Raw genomic sequence first — 22,792 nt, 5'->3', positions numbered from 1 at the left:
CAGTGACCCCATTTCACTGCTGAATTCAGTGCTGAATTCCAAGGCAAAAATGGTACTGAGCTGTGATTGTGTGTGTGTGTGTGTGTGTGTGTGTGTTAGTGTCTGAAACAAGGTCTTGCTAGGTTTTAAGGCAGTGGCCACCAAGCCTGACTATTTGAGGTTAGGATGCAGGCAGTCCCAGGACACACAGGTGAATGCCTCCAGGAGGATGAGATGAATCCCGAAGCCAGAATTTTCGAAGACAAGCAAAACAAGCCCAAATCCCTTGTTTGGTTAGTTATCCAGGAGATGCACATCTAACCTTTGAATGGCACCAAATAGAAGGGAAAGTTTTAGAGCCTTTCTCATCCTTCCCAGTTACTTCTAGGTGGGAATGGGGTCCACCCTGTCAGTTCCCGCTAATTATTTCTATGACCCGGTTTACCCAGCCCGGTTATGCACCGCAGTCCATTGCTCTCTCTGGGTAACCCGCCAAAGCAAGAGAGAGGCGGTGACCACACAGACTCTCCCTGGAAGAAGCCCGGAACCTTTGAGTTGGAGTCCTGCGCGCAGAATCCGGAGGAATGTTTCAGGTGCACCGCCGCGCAAGTCCTCAAGCCGGAAGTGAGGAAGGTGGGGCAAGTCTTATTCTAGCAGAAAGTAAGTAGGTCCTTGAGGGGGAAGAGTGTCTTAGTGACACTGCTGGCAAAGCTGAGGGAATGGGCGTCTGAAGAAGCCCTCGGAAGGGACCTGTATCGTTGTGACACCGCTGGCACTCTCTGAGGGACGCGTGTCGGTGTGGTACCGGTGCACGCTGAAGGAGCGGGTGAAATTGGGTGACCATGGGGATGTGGGCATCGGTGGACGCTTTGTGGGACTTCCCCGTGGAGAAGCGAATCTTCGGGGCGGTGTTGCTCTTTTCCTGGACCGTCTATCTTTGGGAGACCTTCCTGGCACAGCGGCAGGTGAGCTTTGACGGCGGCTGGGGGCGCCCTGACCTCAGCCTCCGGGCAGCCTTAGGCCAGCCTGAGCCTCGACCCAAGCCCCGTCATGATTGTCCCGTTGTAGCACCAGTCGATACTCCGTAACCCGCAGTGAGCTTCCTAACTTTTCCCGATGGTGACTGTGGCTTTGAGGGGTTTGGGGGACGGCAGAAGTTGTTTGCAATGTTGTAATGGGACCCCAGCCTGTTAGCGTCTAATGAAAGGGAAGAGCTGCCCTACCGCCAAACCTGAGCCAGCCTGTGCCTTCTCTACAGCATCTTAAGAATCCTTGGTCCGAGGCTTCCCGGTTGGTGTAAGCTTTCTAAGTGGAGGTGCTAAATTTTTAGAAAAATAACTTCCCATGACATTGATGTTACCGTGCTCAACCCAAGAGTAGGAAACTATTTTTCTGGTAATACTTTGCAACCGTTCTAAAGGCTCACACGCCTTTTGAAAAATCCTCATTAGAGCAAATGTTGTTTGGGGCCCCAGTGTGTGTGTGTGTGTGTGTGTGTGTGTGTGTGTCCGCGCGCTTCATTAAAATATCTCCTTTGCTTTTGTTTAAAACGTTAAATAGTGCAGTAGAAAAGCTAACAGTTCCCTGGAGATAGCTATAATTAACAGCTTAATTACAATTGTGAACGTTTAAGTGAGATGAACTTTGTAACAACAAAACAAGTTATCTGCAACATTATAATGGGTCCCTAGCCTGTTGGTGTCAACAGGAAAGGACAGCCCTGCCGTCAAACTTGAACAGGTCTATGCCTGCTCCACAGCGTCTTAGGATCCTTGGCCTAAGTTTGAACAACTTGAGAACCTTTCCCTGTAACTGTTGCAGTCCTTTCCTCTCCAGTTTTCTTTTCATTTACACTGTATGCGAGTGTCTTTGCCAGGCAAGTGCGCTTCCACTGAACTACATTTCCCAGCCCTTCATGACTCTGGACTGCAAGTTTTTTGTTTTGTTTTTTTTAAAGATTTATTTATTATGTGTAAGTACACTGTAGCTGTCTTCAGACACACAGTGGCACAGTGACACAGAAGAGAGCGTGAGCCACCATGTGGTTGCTGGGATTTGAACTCAGGACCTCTTGGAGGAGCAGTCAGTGCTCATAATCGATGAGCCGTCTCTCCAGCCCCCTGGACTGCAAGTTTTAATTTTAAAAATCTGTCAGTGTCAAGTTATGTATACCTCAGTCTCTTAAGCCTTTAGTATGTTCAACTTGTTAAAAATTACTATAGTTAGGTACTCAAAGCTTCATTAGTTCAGAATTGCATAAGTACCCTTGTCTAAAGCAAACACATAACATGCAGTATCAAAAGAACAGGGTGAGTTATTGAACACTTATGAGACAGTTTACTTTTTCTTTTTTTTGTTTTGTTTTGTTTTTGTTTTTTTCGAGACAGGGTTTCTCTGTATAGCCCTGGCTGTCCTGGAACTCACTCTGTAGACCAGGCTGGCCTCGAACTCAGAAATCCACCTGCCTCTGCCTCCCAGAGTGCTGGTATTACAGGTGTGCGCCATCACTGCCCGACTAAGATTAATTTCTTTTTTTTTTAAAGATTTATTTATTTTATGTATATGAGTACACTGTAGCTGTACAGATGGTTGTGAGCCATCATGTGGTTGCTAGTAATTAAACTCAGGATGTCTGCTTGCTCCAGACCAAAAATTTATTTATTATTATATGTAAGTACACTGTAGCTGTCTTCAGACACCAGAAGAGGGCATCAGATCTTATTATGGATGGTTGTGAGCCACCATGTGGTTGCTGGGATTTGAACTCAGGACTTTTGGAAGAGCAGTCAATGCTCTTACCCGCTGAGCCATCTCTCCAGCTTTTTTTTTTTTTTTTTTTTTTTTTTTTTTTTTTTGGTTTTTTCGAGACAGGGTTTCTCTGTATAGCCCTGACTGTCCTGGAACTCACTCTGTAGACCAGGCTGGCCTCGAACTCAGAAATCCGCCTGCCTCTGCCTCCCAGAGTGCTGGAATTACAGGCGTGCGCCACCACCACCCGGCGAGATAGTTTACTAATAAACAGAGTTGAATCTTTTTTTTTCCAAGACGGAGTTTCTCTCTGTGTAGCTCTGGCTGCTCTGAAGCTCGCTCTGTAGACCAGGCTGACCTTGAACTCAGAGAGATCCATCTCCCTCTGTCCCCTGAGTGCTAGGATTAAAGCCATGCACCATGACTACCCAGCATTTTTGCATCTCTGTAGAGTTATTCTTTAATGCCTTTGTTTTTTGTTGTTGTTGTTGTTAAGGTACAACAGGAAAAGTATTTGTTGTAAAACTATTGTAAAAGGTCTGTTATACTTTTGGTATTTGTTCCCTGTGTGATGTCCTAGGGGCTGAAATTATCCTTTAGAATTTGACATAATGAGAAAATTTGTTGTAAAGATTTGATGTTTCTGTCACTCCCTAACTCTTACTTAATTTGACCTCTAGGACCACGTTTAATGATGATTCATTAATAAATTCTTAAATTTATGTGTTAATGTATGTTGTGAACATACTTCTCTTTTTTTATGCATTATTTTCTATTTTCTATATTGTAAGACATACCTCATACTCAGAAAGAATGGTCCCCTTGTGATGTTACAACTGGTTCACACAGGCAAACTGAAAGTGTGTTGACAACCCAGATGGCCATTCTACCTAGTCAGCTGGCCTTGGAATTGTTTTTGTCTGCTTTAAATTTCCTGTTTCACTTGTTTCAGTAGTCAGTGTTCTTGACTAAATGTAAGACACATATGTATGTGACAAATTCTACAAGCTAGCATGACAAATTAATGCTACAGTTTGGTGGTGGACCACAAATTACTACTATGTAATAAAAAATATTCATTAGAGTGTTTTTCTTCAAAATATTTCAGAGGAGGATATACAAAACAACGACACGTGTACCACCAGAGTTGGAACAGATCATGGATTCGGACACATTTGAGAAATCTCGACTGTATCAACTGGATAAAAGTACGTTCAGCTTCTGGTCAGGACTCTACTCAGAGGTGGAAGGCACTGTGAGTAATGTATTTCTTGGAGACACAATTCTCACATTGTTTAAAACTTTGTAATGCTTGGTTTTGTTTTTGCTCATCTGGCCTTCAGGTGACAGCCCTTTAACAGTCCAGTGTCAGTGGTCTCTAGCCACCCTAGCAGAGTCTAGGTTGGCTCAGAGAGGAAGTATCAGTGGTATACCCACCAGCACTGCAGCCAGGCCTGCTTGGCTAAGTTCCTTCGACATTTCTACCCTTTTGTTCTTATTTTTGATAACCTAGTGGAAGTCGGAGTTCTTTGCTTGGGTCTTGTTGACCTCACCTCAGGGGGCCTTCAGTATAGCGGTCCTTGCCTGTCTTAGGTTGACCTACCAAGCAGGTTCTTACCCATCATTGCCTACCAAGCAGGTTCTCAAAGGACAGGCATCTTGGAGGGCATATCAGGGTGTAAGGAGGGAGCCTAAACAGGCCCCTTGCATTTCTGTGAGCCAGGCTCTAATCACCTCTCTGGGTGATTAGCAGACTTCATAGCCTTGATGGCGTGGGAGCCTTTTTCTCCCATCAAGGCCATAGCACATACAGAGGAGCAGCAAGTATCTACAATAGCATGTACATATCTAATATTACCAAAAGCGATAGTGAATCAAGTCCATCTGCCAGATAGCTTTGGAGAGTAACCCTCTTGGGTTGACATCTCCCTTAATTGAGGGGCCCCAACGACGCAAGCAGAGCACAGGTGGCACAAGATCTTGCAAGATGTTTATGTTGTTTCATGGATAATCTGTCAAGAGCTTGTGTAAGTTTTGTGGGGAAATGTGAAATTGTTGATGCACTGCTCTTGTCTGTTCCAAGAGCCCCTGGTCAACAGTCATTATCATTAAGTCAGTCATTTCACTGTCCTTAGCCAAGATTCCTGGCAGCCTGGCGTGAGGTCTGATGTGAGAAATAGACCATGGCTGTGCCCTATTCCCAAGGGCTTCTTGAAGGGACTTTGTAAGGACATGTATGGGACTGTTCTGATCTTTTATGTAGGAATCTTTGCCTGTCATCCATTAGGGCATCAAGAGAGGCAGTCAGGGCCGCTCTAGGGTCTGCTCTGGGATCAAGGTCTCCAGTGGCTAAAACTACCCATTTATAAAGGTCATCATTACAGACTGCAGCAAACTGAATTTTGGGTTAGGGCATTAGGACCCTCCCAAGCCAGTTGTTTAAACAAGCATGTCTCAAGTAGGTCCCGAATCCACCCTTCTCTCCACTGCCTCAGTAACCCTTGTGAGAAAATCTGTAAAGGACTCGCCTGATTGTTGTACAAGGTAATGGAAGTAGACAGAGAGATCTCTGGGAGTTCAAGCTCTTAAGGGCCTTGAAAAGACACATCAACCACCTGGTTGAAGTAGACATGTTGGCAGATAGTAGCTTGAGTAACTGGGTTAATGTATGCCCTGTGGCCGGTCAGTGTGTCTAGGGTGATGTTAAGCTTATATTCAAGATTTAAGCATGCCTGACTCTCAGCCAGATCCTGATAGGCTGATTGCCAGTTTAAGAACATGGCAGGCTCCAGGACCGCTTTAAGAAGATTATACTAGTCATAATAGGTTTGTAAGTGCAATGCCCACTATTCAAAGTAGGGAGAGTCATACTCTAATTCATTAGCCACCTTTCTGATTAAAACTAGGTCAGCCAGGGGTGTAGGGACCCAAGGGCAGGTTGTATCAGGGTCAAGGTTGACAGGATAAGCCTCTGGTCAGGTCCTATGGGCCAAGTGAGGCAGCTGTGTGGCAGGGGGTTGTGGGAGCCCAACCACAGAGGCTGTAAGTGTTAGGAGGTGGTGGTAATGTCCATGGCACAAAGTTCACATCATGGATATTGGGGGGTGGGGGTCGGGGGGTGCTTGCAGGCAGTGCCAGGCATTAGGATACCTTTGAAAGATGAGGTGGTTTTGCCAGTGCCACAGCAAGGACCCTCTGCTCCTCTTCCTCATCAGCAGAGGACTCCAATGTAACTGAGAGGGCCAGAGGAGGGGCAGTTATGGATAAGTTCACCCTTGCCTTCTGTTCCTGGCAATGTTTGTTGTGGGAGGCGATAACTTCCTCTTGGGAAGAAGATTTTAGACTAGCAATAATGGCAAGAAGAACTGAAACAAAAGAGGTAGGGTGGGGGGACTACCCCAAATTCACCTTGCATTTCCAGACCAGAAACAAAACCCTCATCCATAAGTCTGGTTCCCACCTGTTCTCAGGAGAAATCCATGTGGCTAAAACTGCTGTCTCCATCCAGAGGCTTTCAGATTCGAGGCCTTGACTTTCATGCCCCTGGGGATGTCTCTCACTGGCTCACTTCATCGCCTGATCCAGCACCAGCATCAGTGGTTTCTAGCCATGCTGGCATATTCTAGGTTGGCTTGGGGAGGAAGTATCTATTTCTCCTACAAATATTAACTTACCCCTCCCATACACATACAGAGAAAATTAATTTACTACACATACACATACACACACACACAAACACACAAGCACCCCATTTTGCCTTGTCTCTTTGCATCTAAGAGAATCTAAGCAGGCCCTGTATAACCAATTGTCATAAATATGACAAGCAGCTAGGGAGAAAAATGTCCAGACTCCCTGAGAGCGACTTTGCCTGATATCTCACAGTTGTCCATAAAAGTTCTTCCAAGAAATGGAATGACTAACACTATGACACTGTGCCCAGTAATCCTAACTACTTAAGAGTTGAGGCAGGAGGATCACTTGAGTCTGAGATTGATAGCTGGGCAATACAGCAAGATTATAGCAAAACACTATGAAGAATTGGTATGGCTGGGAGTGGAGAAGAAAAGCTCAGGTTGTGTGTGTAATGTTTGTAGTACATTTGCATGGGTGCATGAGCATGAGTAGAGGTCAGAGGTTTAAGCTGGGTGTCCATCTAATTGTTTGAGACAGGTCCCTAACTGAATCTATAGGTAACCAGTTGGGCCTAGATGGCCCAACTGCTCCATGGATCCTTCTGTTCACCTCCTAGAGGTAGGATTATAGGTTTCACACACACACACACACACACACACACACACACACACACACACCCCTGCCTGTATTTTTATGTAAATGCTTGGATTCCAAAGTAAGGTCCTCATACTTGTACAGCAGATAAACACTTTCTCACTAAGCCATCATCTCAGCTCTTTGTTTTTGTTTTGGGGTGTGTGTCTCACTATGTAGCCATAACTTTTCTAGAACTTGCTCTGTGGGCCATACCGGCCAGGGATTTGCAAGAATTCTCTTAGCTCGTTGAATGCTGGGATTATAAGAGTAATCCCACTAGACTTGGCTAAACTCAGATTTTTCTTCTCTGGGTTGTACATCTTTCTACATGAGCATGTTCATCTTTTGTTGTTATTTGTATTTGTTTTGTTTTTTAAGATAGGATTTCTCTGTGTAGCCTGGGCTGCCCTGAAATTTGATTTGTAGACCAGGCTGAACTCAAAACTCACAGAGATCACCTGCCTTTTCTTCCCAAAGTGCTGGGGTTAAAGGTGTGAACCTTCACCACTGTCATCTTCTTAAGCCTCATTTCTCCTGAAAAATGACAAGTAGAAACTGGAGCTATCGCTCAGTGGATAAGAGCATGTACTGCTCTTCCAGAATATCCAAGTTTTATTCCCAGGTCCCACATTGGAGGGGATCACAGCTGCCCAAAACTCTAGCTACAGGGATCCAGTGACCTCTTTATCCAGTGACCTCTTTTGGCCTCATAGGCACTTGCACTCACATGCACATACCCTACACACACACACACACACACACACACACACACACACACACACTAAATATTTGAAGTCATTATAAAATAAAAAAGAAAGGAGGATGGACACCAGACCTTTGTATGGCTTGTGGCATACAGTAGGCAAATGAAACACTTAACATAGGACTCGGCATGTAACAAGCACTTTGCCACCAGGCTTCTTTGGACATTACTCTAACCTCTGTGTTCCAGTTACCTCCCTGCCATGTCTTCTTCTCAAGGCTCTAATGAGATATATATGTCCAAGTACTGGAGTTGTGTCTGTTGTGCTTAGTGATTTCTTTCCTTAGGACTCCCTGGAGTGTACTCAGTGAGATTATCAGCCTGGGAAAAGTTTATAGCTTACCGTACTTGTTTTTTAGTCCCCAAAGTAAACTCAACAAGGTTTGGAACAGCAGTTTCCAAATGTGTTCATGAATTATTCAAAGGCATATTAAAATACCCTCAATGTTTATTTAAAAGCTGGAATTTTAGTAGTGGCTGTTTTAGCCTTTTAGCAAAAACAGTTTAAGTCCATCATTCTACAGCATTTGTTAGTATTGTAAAGAAGATAAAAGTAATGCCATCCCAGGTCAATTAGCTCAACAACTGTAGCATGTGACAGGTAGTGGTGCCCAAGTATATCTTTTAGGAGCAAAATTTCTTAAGGCCACAATGGAGTTAATTGTAGCAAAGTACAAATGTTCACAGTCAGATTAAACAATCACCTGTGAGTGCCAGATTTTCCCCTGCAGGCTGTTGGGTCCCAGCCCAGCCTTTGTACTGTGGCCAGAGAATTTGTACTGATATAACCTCAGGTGCTGCTGCTGTTCCTGGTTCTGTTCAGAAGCCATGCTTGAGACCTGTGCAAACCAGTGCAGCTCGTAAAACTTCAAATAACTAGGTGTAGGGATGCACACCTGTAATCACAGCCCTGGGGAGACTGATGCAGGGGGATCCTTCTGAGTTCAAGATCAGCCAAGGCTGCATAGTGAGGCCAATTTGGCTGCATAAGAGCCTGTTTCAAAAACAAAACAAAAATGTAAAAGATGAGTAGTATAAAATGTGTGTGAAGTTGTAGAAAGATAAGAACACATGTACTGTGGATGAAAGTATAATAACGGTATAATATGGCAGGAAGCATGTAGAGAGCAGCTGGTAGTGCCACGTAAGGTTAGGGGTCACCATGGAAAAATCTTTATGAATAGAGTTTAGGCCAGATGTGGTGGTGCACACCTTTAATCCCAGCACTTGAGAGGCAGAAGCAGGTGGATCCCTGTGAGTTTGAGGCCAGCCTGGTCTACAAAGCAATTCTAGGACAGTAGAGCTACATAGTGAGACCGTCTCACAACAAACAACAAATGTAGTTCAAAAAGCAAGCAGTGGATGAGTACAGGCTGCCCGCCTTTATATACAGACTTAAAGTAGATCTCTGTGTTTCATCGGTACATATATAAAAATGGAAGGATAGTAATCCGTAAAATACGATTGTTCTCAAGTCCTTCGGACTGGATCGTAGATACAGCTTAGAGTGAGAGGTCCAAGGTCCTGAATTCAGTTTTCAGCAAAAATAAATATATAAACAAACAAACCCTGTCCATGAGGAGCCATGTTTGAATTCATAGTTCTGAGCGTCTAACCAAGAAGGATGGTTGATCTTGATCTTGTGTTTCTGACTTCCTATTTGGAGAAAACTAGATTAGTTCTCGACAAAGTGATCTCTGCAACCTCGTTATTACTAGGACCTATTGCAGTCATTGGAGTTTCTTTTTAATGTGGTGCCAATGATCGAACCCAGGACTCCATACATGCAAACACTCCACCAGTAAGCCACATCCCTAGCCCCAGAGTTGACTGACTGTCCTTCCTTCCTTCCTTTCTTCCTTCCTTCCTTTCTTCCTTCCTTTCTTCCTTTTCTTCCTTCCTTCCTTTCTTCCTTTTCTTCCTTACAACTGGGGATTGAATTCAGGGCCTCAAGTATACTAAGCAATCACTCCACTAAGCTAGCTGTTTGTCTAGCAGCCAGTTACTATTTCTCCCACCCCGCAGAAAGGTCTCACTGTTTCTTGGGCCAGCTTGAACTCACTGTGTAGCACAGGCAATCTTGCCTCAGCCTCCCTACACCTAGTAGGGATTACAGGCTGCTAAACATACATTGTTTTCACAATTTGAGCTACTTCGTGGTTTCTAATGCTCTTAGAATGTGGCTTAGGGAATGTCTGTTTATGAATTTGCCCAATACAAAGACTGATTCCTGCCTTAGATTCATCTTTTCCTGACTACAGGAGGCCTAAGTCTCCTATTCTGTCCCACAGCCTGGTAAGTGGACATGACTCACCACTTTAATCAATAGTAACAGTATTTTAACCAGGCATGGTTTGTACATACCATATTCCCAGCTGTGTAGGAGGCAGGAAGATCATTTAAAACCTTGTGTTCAAATACTCCTTGGGCAACATAATGAGATGATATCTCAAACAAACAACAGCAAGCTAATACTTTTTCCCTAGTGAAAAGTACACTTTCCTCTCATGGAAAAGATAGTTATAAAGCCATATTGCCTGGTTCAAATTCTGTCTGTTGCTCATTACCTGCAGGATTTGGAACAAGGCATTTAACCCTTATAGACTTAAGTGATTGTAAGTTTTCATTTTAATCTCTTGGCAAATGTTTTTACTTACTTTTTTTTTTTTTTTTGGTTTGGTTTTTCGAGACAGGGTCTCTCTGTGTAGCCCTGGCTGACCTGGAACTCACTCTGTAGACCAGGCTGTCCTCGAACTCAGAAATCTGCCTGCCTCTGCCTTCCCCACCCCCCTCCCCACTCCCCAACTCCCCCACCCTCCCCACGCACCCCCCCATGCTGGGATTAAAGGCGTGCACCACCACTGCCCGCTTTTACTTTTTTAAGTCATTATGATTAATACATATGATTCCTATTTCTAAGGTTCACTGTAATTTTGATACATTGTACTAATATGTACAGGATAATTAGCATGTTACCATAAAAATAGATGTGTGCTTGTGTGTGTGATACAAACATTGAAACCTTCTCCTTTACCTGTTTTCAAATTCAACTATACAAGGACCAGAGTCTGTTCTCTCTGACTTTGTACTCCTTAGTAATTTCTCCTCATTACTGTTTTAAGTTTTAATCAGCACATAATGTTTATGTACATTTATGGAGTACAGTATAATTTAGAAAATGTACACCATGTATGACAATCAGACCAGGGTAATTAGAATTTCCATTTCTTTAAACATTTGTTTGCTAGAAACCTTTAGGCCTGTGTGTCTCTTGTAATATTTCATAAACTGCTGTAGACTAAAGTACTGATTTGTTACATACAGATGCCTGAATTGAACCCTACTGACTGACTGTTTTTATGTCAGTTTCTAGATTGTTTCTACTATCCTCCTCCGGTCTCTAGTGACTACTATTTGATTTTCCTCTAAAAGAATGATTTTTAAATCTTATTAAAGATTAATTAATTTGGTGGTGGTGGTGATGTGTGTATGTGTGTATATGATGGGAGGGACATGCACGTGTGACTCAGTGTGCGTGTGGCGGTCAGAACCACTTTTGGAAGTCAGGTCTTGCTTTCATCTTTTGTGCTGGTCCCATGAAAGGCTTATATGACAAGTGCCTTTACCTACTCAGCCATCTCTCTGGCCCTATATTGATTTTTTTTTTCAACTTCCACAAGTGAGACTCCTGGGTTTGCCTTTTAAACAGGGTTTTTTGGAATGTAATTTACATACTATACAATTTACCCATATACAGTATTTAGGCAAATATATCTTAGTGGTCTAAACTTAGTGTCTCAATGGTTTGTATTCTTCTACATGAGTATTTTATTCTTTTTTTTTTTTTTTTTTTTTTTTTTTGGATTTTTTGAGACAGGGTTTCTCTGTGTAGCCCTGACTGTCCTGGAACTGTAGACCAGGCTGGCCTCGAACTCAGAAATCCGCCTGCCTCTGCCTCCCAAGTGCTGGGATTAAAGGCATGCGCCACCACTGCCCAGCTGAGTAGTTTATTCTAAATGCCCCCCCCCCTTTTTCCTGTAATTTACTTATTTTTCCTTATAATGCACTCTTCTGTATGATAGTTGCTAAGATTGTTCAAATGTGACCACAATCTGCTTTGTTTTACAGTTTATTCTTCTTTTTGGAGGAATTCCGTACCTCTGGAGACTTTCTGGACGGTTCTGTAGTTCTGCTGGCTTTGGACCAGAATATGAGGTATGTGATTCCTTCACCTGGATTGTTCAGTCTTTGTTTTGCTGGTAAGCTTTACACTGAAATTGCCCTTTTGGCTTCTGCCATTGATAGACTTGCCACTTGGTCTCTGCACTCTTTGTGCATGGATTAGCATAAACCCTCATATATTTTGGTTACTCTTCTATTTCCATGACAAAACACTATGACCAAAGCAGCTTGTAAAAGAAAGCATTTAGCTAGGAGCTCACCATTTCAAAGTCCATGACTATCATGCTGGGGAACATGGCAGTAGGCAGGCATGATGCTGGGGCAGTAGCTGAGAGCTCACCTCTGATGCATGAATAGGAGGCAGTGACACACCTCCTCCAACAAGTTCACAGCTCAGAATCGTACCAAACAGTTCCACGAACAGTACCAACATTTAAATACGTGAGCCTATGAGGGCCATATCGTTCAACTACTACAGTTAGTTATTATTACACCAGAATTCTAGTGACTTCCACAGTTTATTTCCCAATCACATAATAGCTAATGTGAGTGTTTTAATTAGCAGGTGACTTTGTTCTATGTGCTGAGTCAGGGAGTAAGGTGTTTTGTTTTGTTTTGTTTTTAATGCTTTCATCATCCAGTGACACTAGGAAGATCATGCCCTCTTTTTAACTTCTGTAATGCTAAGGTTATGATATCTTGTATTCACATTACATGGTGAAACAGTCATTTGATCTTATCCACATGGAAGGGAGCTGGGAAATCTAGTCTTTTTTTGTTTTTGGGGGGTTTTTTTGTTTGTTTGTTTTTGTTTTTTCCGAGACAGGGTTTCTCTGTGTAGCCCTGGCTGTCCTGGAACTCACTCTGTAAACCAGGCTGGCCTCAAACTCAGATATCCACCTGCCTGTGCCTCCCAAGTGCTAGGATTAAAGGCATGCGCCACCACCTCCAGGAAATGTAGTCTTGATTACAAAGCTGCTTGGTAGGAACAACCCTATGCAATGGTGGGAACCCCTATTTTGTGGAACTTAGCAGTTACTTTTGCAGCATGCACATTCAACAGACTCTTTAAATTAAGACAGAAAGTCTTATCTTTGGACAAGTGTTAAGTGAATTCTCCATCTGTCATGAGTGCTGCAGCCTGGCTTCCTGACTTTCTCCTGAAAACTGCCAAGTCATTTTACTCCTTCCTGACTATTGGAAAGCATGGACCTCCTGTGTGGGTGGGTTGCTTTTGGCTTCTACTGTGATCATCCTGTATCCTTTTCATATACTATTTTCTAAAGCAGCAAGACTCTGTGTGTGTGTGTGTGTGTGTGTGTGTGTGTGTGTGTGTGTGTCTGTGTCTAAGTTAGAGGACAACTTGTGGGAGTTTCCTCTTTCACCATAATGGTCTCTAGGGCTTGAGCTAACCAGTTAGGCTTCGTGGCAGGCATCTTTACCATCTAAGTCATCTTGCAGGCTCAGAGTAGTTATATTTTGTTGGATGAGTAAGCACAACTTCTGCGTGTGCCAGGAAGAAACACTCACATCTCCTACTGAGTAAGTCAGTGCAGCCCATATGCACACATGTGTAGGGACATTCACTGGGCCATGGGCAGCTAATGGGTACTCTCCCTTCCAGCCCTGACAAAGAAAAGTGACTTTCTCTCTCAGTACCCATCAGCTGCCCTTAGCTCCTGAGCTAGGGGGTGAGTCTTTATCTTATTTTATGTAATGTTCTGAGGTGTGAATTGTAGCTGTCCAGCAGCCATGGATGAACTGGGTTACCTGAAAGGGAGGCTGAAAATGAAAAAGGACGGGGGGTAGGAGGGTTGAGAGAAGGATGAAGCCAAGACAACGTTTCTGATCAAGGCTCAAAGCTTACTATTCAGCACTGTGCTTATATAAGAAGAACTCACAGACCCCGTCCTCTGTTTCAGCTGGGTCGTGTTGCAGAGCAAACCAAGCAAACAGTTTACTCCTAGGTCGTTAAGGTCCAGCTGTGGCACACACTTAAGGTCTATTTAGCCTGCTCAAAGCTGGGGAAGAGCACAATGGATTTCTCATTTAATAATAACCTAGGGTTGTTTTCCTATTGATTTAGCTAGGCCTTTGTTCTTTGATGGCTGCTGATTAAGAGTCCTCACTTTGTGTAGTTCTGATATATACATATGTAAGTTATCACAGTGTGGTTTTAACACGAGCTCTCAACACTGGCCCAATTTTCAGTTACCAGAGTGTATTATGTGAGTAGTTAAATAAACTTCAGACTTCCCTGTTAGCTGGTCAGTATACAGATCATGCACACATGTGCATAAGTGATAATCAGTAGTAGTCATGTCAGTATTTTCATCAGTCTACATAATTAGTTACTGTATATGTTATTCAAAGTGTGATGCCTCTTCCAGCGTTTATAAAAAGGAGTAATTGATCTGGGTCCAGTGTTGCACATCTCTGGCCTGTTTACATGGGAGACTAAGGTTGGGGAATCACTTGAGCCAGGCATTCAAGACAATCCTGGACAAGTGATGAGACAGAGAGAGAGAGAGAGACAGAGACAGACAGACAGGCGGGCAGACAGGCAGGCAGACAGATACAGAGAGACCCAGATCTAGACTGAAGGGAGCTGAGATGATTGGAAGACAGAGTTGGCTGACAAGAGTGAAAGTACAGCCGGGCGGTGGTGGCACACACCTGTAATCCCAGCACTTGGGAGGCAGAGGCAGGTGGATTTCTGAGTTTGAGGCCAGCCTGGTCTACAGAGTGAGTTCCAGGACAGCCAGGGCTACACAGAGAAAGCCTGTCTTGAAAAAAAATTTTTTTAAAATACTTTACAATGGCAGGTACTGTGGCTGGAGAATTAGAGTTCTAGGCTAGTCTGGTCCTAGAGAGAGACCTTGACTTCTGCCTACTCACCCCCTGCAAAAAAAATGGGACCCACATTTCCAACACCCATATAATAGCAAACAACTGAAACTCCAGTTCCAAGGGATCCAGCACCCTTTTCTAGCCTCTTCAGACACCAACACACACGTAGTACACATACATGTATGTGTCAGTGCATACATATGCATACCTACAAGGAGGCAAAACACCAAATACATGAAATGGCTTCTTACTTTTTTGTGTAGGGTAAGTTCTTGAGACAGGGTTTCTCTGTGTTTCCCTGGCTATCCTGAAACTCTCTGTAGACCAGACTGGCATGGAACTCACAAAGATCCACCTGCCTCTGCCTCCCAAGTGCTGGGACTAAAGGTGAACACCCTACCACCCCATTCATAAAATTAATTAAAAAAATATTTCATATATTTTATTCAGTGGAAAAGCAAGGTTTTAAAGCAACAGTAACTGAGTCTAAGTATGTAGATGAACATTATTACTGTCCTAGAGATGAAAATTTATATTGACCCAGTTCTTCTTGTGTACTATGTAGCCCTGGCTGCCTTGAAACTTGCTATGTAGACCAAATTCACAAATTGCTATGGCCTCAAATTTACAGATCCACCTGCCTCTGCCTCCTGTATGCTGGAATTAAAGGCATGTACCATCATGCCTGGTCCTGGTATGTATCTATGTACATATTATAGTTCTGCATAAAAATCTGAAATAATGCATGTCAGAATATCAAAAGTGGTTTTTCCTCATGAACAATTGGCCACAAGAAAATTCAACATTGCACAGAAATGTTTTGTGTAATTGAAAATATTTTCTCTATTTAAAAATGAAGCCATGCATAATAGTATACAGCATATGAGTTTGTATCCATAATCCCAGTAGTGAGTAGGCTGAGGCAGGAGGATTGTGAATCTAGGTATATAGTTAGACCCTGTCTCAGAAAGAAAGAAAGAAAGAAAGAAAGAAAGAAAGAAAGAAAGAAAGAAAGAAAGAAAGAAAGAAAGAAAGAAAGAAAGAAAGAAAGAAAGAAAGAAAGAAAGAAAGAAAGAAAGAAAGAGGGGGAGGGAGGGAGGGAGGGAAAGGAAAGGAAAAGAAGGAAAGGAAAGAAAAGAAGGAAAGAAAAGCAAAACAAAGGAGACAAAAAGCCATGGAAGGAGGAGTAGGCGAGTCAGAGCTGCACTGTGTGTCGGCAGCAGTTCTCTGGCAGAAATTCCATCGTCCTGGACTTCCAGTGAGGACTCGAATAACTAGGGTCCTGGTTTTGAGCAGCAAGATAAGGCCTGCTCTTTCTCAGCAAGTATGAACCTCTTTGACTTAGAATACTCCAGAGTCCTCCATGTCTTGAAGAGATGTTTGGTCTGAGTGCAGGGTTCATAATGCTGTGTGTCCTAGGATCCTTGGGCACTGACAGAGAGACACAGCCAGGAGCTTGCCACCTTCTCAATGTTTTTCCTCATCCCCCAGGATCCTAGGCTGTCTTCCTTCTGGGTTGACTGGCCGTCTAACACTCTGTGGGCCTCTGCAGGAGTGAGCTTCCTGCTGCACTGCCTTTCTCAGCCAGAATGGTTTTCTCAACTCCTTCCCTTCCCTTCCCTTCCCTTCCCTCCCCTCCCCTCCCCTCCCCTCCCCTCCCCTTCCCTTCCTAGGCTCGAGCTCATACATGCCTTTTAGGTGCTCTTTCCTCCCTCTGCACTTTACAAAACACTTGAAATTTCTCCTCCTTTTAAGTGCTCTACCTCCAGGGCCATAGTGGTACATGCTAGGAGAGGGAGGGGCAGAGGCAGGCAGTTCTCTTGAGAGTTCAAGGGCCAGCCTGGTCTACAAAATGATTTCCAGGCTAGCAAAGGCTGTACATAGAAACCCAGTCTTGAAAAAACAAACAAGGGCTGGAGAGATGGCTCAGCAGTTAAGAGCACTGACTGCTTTTCCAAAGGTCTTGAGTTCAAATCCTAGCAACCACATGGTGGCTCACATCCATAATGAGATCTCTGATTCCCTCTTCTGATGTGTCTGAAGACAGCTGCAGTGTACTTATATATAATAAATATATCTGTTTTTTTTTTAAAGAAAACAAACAAAAAAGTTTAAATGCCATTTCTCCTCCCCCATCTCAGTGGCCTCAGAGTTGCACCAACTCATTAAATGTTTCTTGAATTCAGCTAGGAATGATGGCACATGCCTTTATTCCCAATACCGAGGAGGCAGAGGCAGGGTCTCACCATGTAGCTCTGGTCTTCATAGTCAGAGAATGGGTTTCAAGCCAGCCAGAGGTACATGGTGAGACCCTTCCTCAACGATACACAAGAAACCCAAAATTAAGTCCTGCTTGAATCCATCTAGCATATGTTGGTTTCTCTGTTGTCTGAATCTTACCAACCATATGTCTCTATGACTTCAGATAGCTTTCAAGTCATGCCTCTTCTAGGCAAACATTTTTCCAAGGGCAGTCTCCTACAGCCTGTTCCCCACAGGATCAAGTGCATTGCTTGGGACAGAACAAGCATTCAGTGTGTACTCGCTGGTTTGTGCTTCAGTTCATTTGACGGTTTCCTTCTTTTCTTGTTTGTGTTTAGATCATTCAGTCGTTGGTGTTCCTGCTATTGGCCACACTCTTCAGTGCACTGACTGGCTTGCCCTGGAGCCTGTACAATACTTTCGTGATAGAAGAAAAGCACGGCTTCAATCACCAGGTATGACAGGGGGCACCAGGGTAAAGGTTTTCTGTGCTTCAGTCCCAAGCTGGCAGGAATTTAGATAGTCTGCTATCTTACAGCATGAATCCACTGAGGACAAAGAAACCATAGATATGGTAAAGACCTTAGTTTAAAGTCCTGGTAGAAACCCTTACTGCTTGCCAGCTAATAGTAGTTACATTCTGTCCTAAACTGTGAAATACAAGACTTTTGCTTATTGTCCCAGGCTGCCTACCTGGTGTTCTTTAAGTGTTTTAAAAGCACTTAAAGCTGCTTTTAAAACAAACGTGTTGCTCAGTTAATAGTGGTAATATTTTCTTTTTCAGACTTTGGAGTTTTTTATGAAAGATGCAATCAAAAAATTTATTGTGACTCAATGTATTTTATTGCCTGTGTCTTCCCTTCTGCTTTACATTATTAAAATTGGAGGTGACTACTTTTTTATTTATGCCTGGCTGTTCACATTAGTTGTTTCTCTGGTAAGTAAATTCTTTATTTCCTTTCTTGTTTATTTTATTCATTTGAGATTTTCATGTATTCATACTATATTCATGTACATTCTGCTCTCCCTCCCTCACCTCCAGTTCTTGCCATGTTCTCCCATTCCCTCTCAAACTCGTGGCCTCGTAGTCTCTAATTATTTCTCCTTGGCATTACTGAGATTTAGTTTTTATTGCCGTATAAGTGGCTCCTACGAGAAGGTTTCAGTGTAACCAACTGCCCATATACATTTTCCTCTCACCTCCTGCTTTGGGATATGAAAGAGGAGAACTGACTGACTCCCACGGGTTTTCTTCTCTTTGTCCTGACTGAAGCTACTTTTGTTTGCCAGAATCTACTTGCTAGTCACTTTCAGGGATCTAGCTGCTAAGCAACTGAGACTGTCCTTGTAAGTTTAACCAAAATGGATGGCTTTTTTGACTGATGTATCCTCCCTGCCTCCCAGTGCCTAAAAGGCTTTAATGTTTTGAATTAGTGGATTTATGAGAGACAAGAAATGAAAACATAGGGCTAAGGATGTAGCTCAGTTAGTAGAGTGCTTGTCAAGCATGCACAAGGCCCTAGCTCAGTTCCCAGTACTTCATAACACCGGTGTGATAGTGCTCTTGGGAGGTGAAGACAGGAGGATCAGAAGTTCAAAACCATCCTCGACTGTATATGGAGGGCAGTCACGGTTAGATACCCTGTATTTTAAAAAGCATATGCTTTCCTGACCCAGGCTTTCTCCTGCCCTCTCTTCCTGTTCCCTTTCTCTGTATCCCTTTCTTCCTTTAATTAGTGAATTTTTTTTTTTAAAGAAACATCCTGCTCTTCAGTTCAGGCTAGCCCCAAAGCAACTATGTAGCCTAGGCTCGCCTCATATTCATGGCAATCCTCTTGCCTCAGCCTGCTGAGTGCTGATACAGGCATCCACCACTATGCCTCCTTTCTCTGCCCCTTCTCTGTCCTGCCTTCTCCTTATCCAATCTCCACACTTTCCCTCTTTCTTTTCTTTCCCCTTCCTCTTCCCTCCCTTCTTCCCTCCCTGTCTCACCTGCATTTTCCTTCCTTACATCATTTTCCTTCTGTTTCTCATATTCTAAACTGCTTATCACACAATCTTACAATCAAGGGGGATGTTCACAGACCCTAGAAAATACATCTGTCCGTTCTCAACTCCATTGGTGATGAGGGTTCTTTCCACCTGAATTGTGTGCTGCTTGTTGCTTTATCTCTCACTGGTGGGATCAAGATCAGAAAATGAGCTTCTTGTCTTTAAATACCTGTAATATGGCAAATTAACTGAGAACGAAGACTGAGAAAATACTCCAGAAGTGCCATTCAACCAGCATAAACAAGTGTGTGTTATAATTGGCTTATAGTGCCAGAAACCCCAAGAAAGGCTGCTGATGAGGCCCAGAGGTCTCAGTCACTCTTAGTAGCATTATCTTCTAGAATTCAGTTGACTTGCTTACTATGTGATCATAGTACTATTTTGATTTAATTTACTAAACTGATAATGTCCCAGGTGTTTGTTGGATGGACATAATTATATCATATAATTAAGTTTTCATTAATGAGCAGTTTTTCCTGTTACTTATTTTTCAGGTTCTTGTCACCATTTATGCTGACTATATCGCCCCCTTGTTTGACAAATTCACACCTTTACCAGAGGGAAAGCTGAAGCAGGAAATTGAAGTGATGGCAAAGAGCATTGACTTCCCTCTGACTAAGGTGTATGTCGTTGAAGGTAAGGCTACCCGGATGTGAGGAGAGTGGTCTGCGTACTCTATTCTTAAGTCAGTCAGTCTTTATTGTTTGTTTAAGTTTGTTACTTAAAAAGTAGGATCAGATTACAGTTGGCTTTTAAGATTTATAGAATCTGCACAGGAGAGATGGCTCAGCAGTTAAGACCCATGGGTGTTCTTCCAGAGGAGCCAAGTTGGATTTACAATATTCACATAGTGGCTCACAATTGCCTGTAATGTAAATTTTTAAAAATGAAAAAAAAAAATTTAAAAAGCTTTATAGGAACTTATGACATTTCTTAGTATAGAAACTGGTGGCCTGATGCCAAATCCAGTTTTTGTCTGCAACTCTGTCTGGCTAACCAGACAGCACTGTTTGTCTTTGGTCAAAGCCCTTTTATTATCTCATCCTGTACTGTATAGTAGACCAAACCTCACCCCACTGTCTGCCTTGCTCCTTTGGGTAATTGAATTGGACTCTTAAATGATTAGCTATATAGTACTAGTTTAAAGGCTGTAAAACAAAACCAGTGTTCTTAGCTTTGTGTCCCCTAGCGGAACATCAGTGTCCCAGGGGACTCAAACCTGTGGTACCATTAGACACCTCACATTATTAGACTGCTTTTCTGTTTGCCTCCAGAGTTAAGTCACCTATTAGTTTTCATAAGACTAAGTTTCAGGGAAGCCTGCCAAATTAAGAGCATAACAGTTGGGTATATGTCAGAATTTCCATTTAAAAAAGATTCTGGCGGGGCGGTGGTGGCACATGCCTGTAATCCCAGCACTCTGGGAGGCAGAGGCAGGCGGATTTCTGAGTTCGAGGCCAGCCTGGTCTACAGAGTGAGTTCCAGGACAGCCAGGGCTATACAGAGAAACCCTGTCTCGAAACAGCCAAAAATCAAAAAAATAAAATAAAATAAAATAAAATAAATGAACTTTTAGGTGGGTGGTTATGAGCTCAGAATCATAGAGTGGAGCCAGTATGGATGGGGAGAGTACATTGTTGCCACTGCAGAATCCTGTATTCAAGGCTTGTATTACTTAATCTCATTGATAAGAGGCTTGCCTTCCAGTGTGAGGACCTGAGTTTAATCTCCAGAATCCATATAAAAATGCCTTGTGCAGTAGCACTCAGGGTATTCCCTGAGCTGGGGAGGTAGAGGCCAGAGGATCCTTGGGGCATACTGGCCAGCCAATCTCGCCTAATTGATGAGCTTCTGGCCAATAAGAGGCCCTATCTCAAAGGAAGTGCATGGCATTTTGATTATAACACCTGTGGCCTTCACATGTGTCGGGGTCCAGCCTCAACACAACGAAGTTCTCAGTCGGAAGCAGGGATATCTGGAAGGTTCATAAACAGACACAGACTACTTTTCGGGTACAAACTGACAGGCAATGTTTCAAGGCTTAAAGTTACTCTCTCCTCTCTGCTCTTTCTCGCTCACAGCTTGAGGCTGCACACACTCTGCATTCTCCTGCACGTTCTGTGTTCTCCTGCGCGCTTTTCTTTTCTTGAGCTCCCACACTCCTACACTACACACCTCACGCACACGCGCACACACACGCACACGCACGCACTCTTCACACACACCTCTCACTCGCTCTCCACTTGCTCTTTCGCCTTTTTCTAGCAGGTAGAAAAAAAGACATTGTATAATCATTGCCAAATCAAACTCAAAAGAATAACCACATCCCATAAAGAATCAAGAATTACAATTGTTCCCCAGAGTTTCAAGCTTCCCCTATTCCCAGGCCTGTGGCTAAAGAAATAATAATTGCAAACTTATCATTATTTAAACTTTAACTTTTGACTTATTATACTTCAGAGTTCAGAGCTCTGAGGTCAGCTACTTGTGCTTTCCTGTGAAGCTCTAATGAAAAATGACATGGGCAAAGCTGCCAGGCAGGGCCCAGAAAGAATCAAGTTAACTCCTAACTCAGCAGTTCCCCTCGCTAGCTTTCTGCTTCTGCACATTGCACACAATGACTCTCCTAAGAGTTCCAGGGTTTTGACTTAGTTTTACTAATATATAATTTTATGCATTCTATACTCTCTTATCTAGGAACCACTCTCAAATGTTGTACAAAACCTACTTCATAACTTCAATAGTTTTTTTCCTTTCTTGGGATCCCAGTGTTTGCTCTATTTTATTTTCTAATAATTTTTTCAGACTTTCTTTGCAAGTCAGATATTAATCTGTAACTACCATTGTGCAGTTATTGCATTGTTTCCAAGATGAGGACACACAGCATGCACCTGGACCATTAGGACTGTGCAGTGCTTTGTCCCGTGCCTCAGTTTTTAATTGTTAAGAATCATTACATCGAGGAATATCTAGTTTCACAGAATTCACCAGAACAGAAGGAGAAAGAAGTAAGAAACTCAGATATAACAGAATAATTATGCACACCAAGGCCAGCTGAACAGCAGTCACACACAAATGAAATCTATGCATCCATCATCCAGGGCTAAGGTTAGGAGAAATGGGAACGACTGGGTTTTGGGGATTTTTTTGTTTGTTTGTTTTACAAAGAGCTGCTGAGGGCTACTGAGATGTCTCCATCCAGGCCTCCTGCAGGCAGTCCCTTACTTCAGATGGCAGGTCCCCTGGAGGGATGTGTCTCCTGCTTCTCAGGGTCCCAGATGCCATCCTTTTTTACAAGGAGCTGCCATGCTTCTGAGATGTCTCCATTCCAGCCTGCTGTGGGCAGTCCCTGTCATGGTATGTTGTCCCCAGCATATGTGTACACATATACATGTGTACACATATGTGCACCTACACACACAAACATACAAATACATTTTTTAAAAAGTAGTGGGGGCTGGAGAGATGATTTAGTTGTTAAGAGCATTTGTTGCTCTTTCAGAGGACCCAAATTCAATCCCAGCATCAGTGTGGTGACTAACAAGTATAACTCTAGTACTGGGGGAATCTGTCACCCTCTTCTGGCCTTGTACGCACCAGACACACACATGGTACACACCCATACACATAAATAAATCTAAAAATAATCGAAATAAGTATTTTATTTTGTTTGTTTGTTTGCAGGGG

At 43.1% G+C, this 22,792-nt stretch overlaps 1 protein-coding gene across 2 annotated transcripts in view; it reads left to right on the top strand.

Moving 5' to 3' along the window:
- Nucleotides 1-591: 591 nt before the first annotated feature.
- Zmpste24 (zinc metallopeptidase STE24) overlaps nt 592-22,792 on the top strand; it is a 40,507-nt gene continuing 18,306 nt past the window's right edge. Inside the window, exons 1-6 of one of the 2 annotated variants that reach the window (XM_052177244.1) lie at nt 592-944; nt 3,836-3,982; nt 11,888-11,974; nt 17,392-17,508; nt 17,838-17,990; nt 19,600-19,741. In XM_052177244.1, the coding sequence (XP_052033204.1) occupies nt 822-944; nt 3,836-3,982; nt 11,888-11,974; nt 17,392-17,508; nt 17,838-17,990; nt 19,600-19,741 (769 nt within the window). In that variant the 5' untranslated portion in view covers nt 592-821. The remainder of the gene's footprint in view (nt 945-3,835; nt 3,983-11,887; nt 11,975-17,391; nt 17,509-17,837; nt 17,991-19,599; nt 19,742-22,792) is intronic. The other variant, XM_052177245.1, reaches the window with a different exon arrangement.

This window comes from Apodemus sylvaticus, chromosome 3 (assembly GCF_947179515.1).
Source record: "Apodemus sylvaticus chromosome 3, mApoSyl1.1, whole genome shotgun sequence".
NCBI classification, from domain to species: domain Eukaryota; kingdom Metazoa; phylum Chordata; class Mammalia; order Rodentia; family Muridae; genus Apodemus; species Apodemus sylvaticus.
This window is presented reverse-complemented; position numbering and strand designations above follow the sequence as displayed.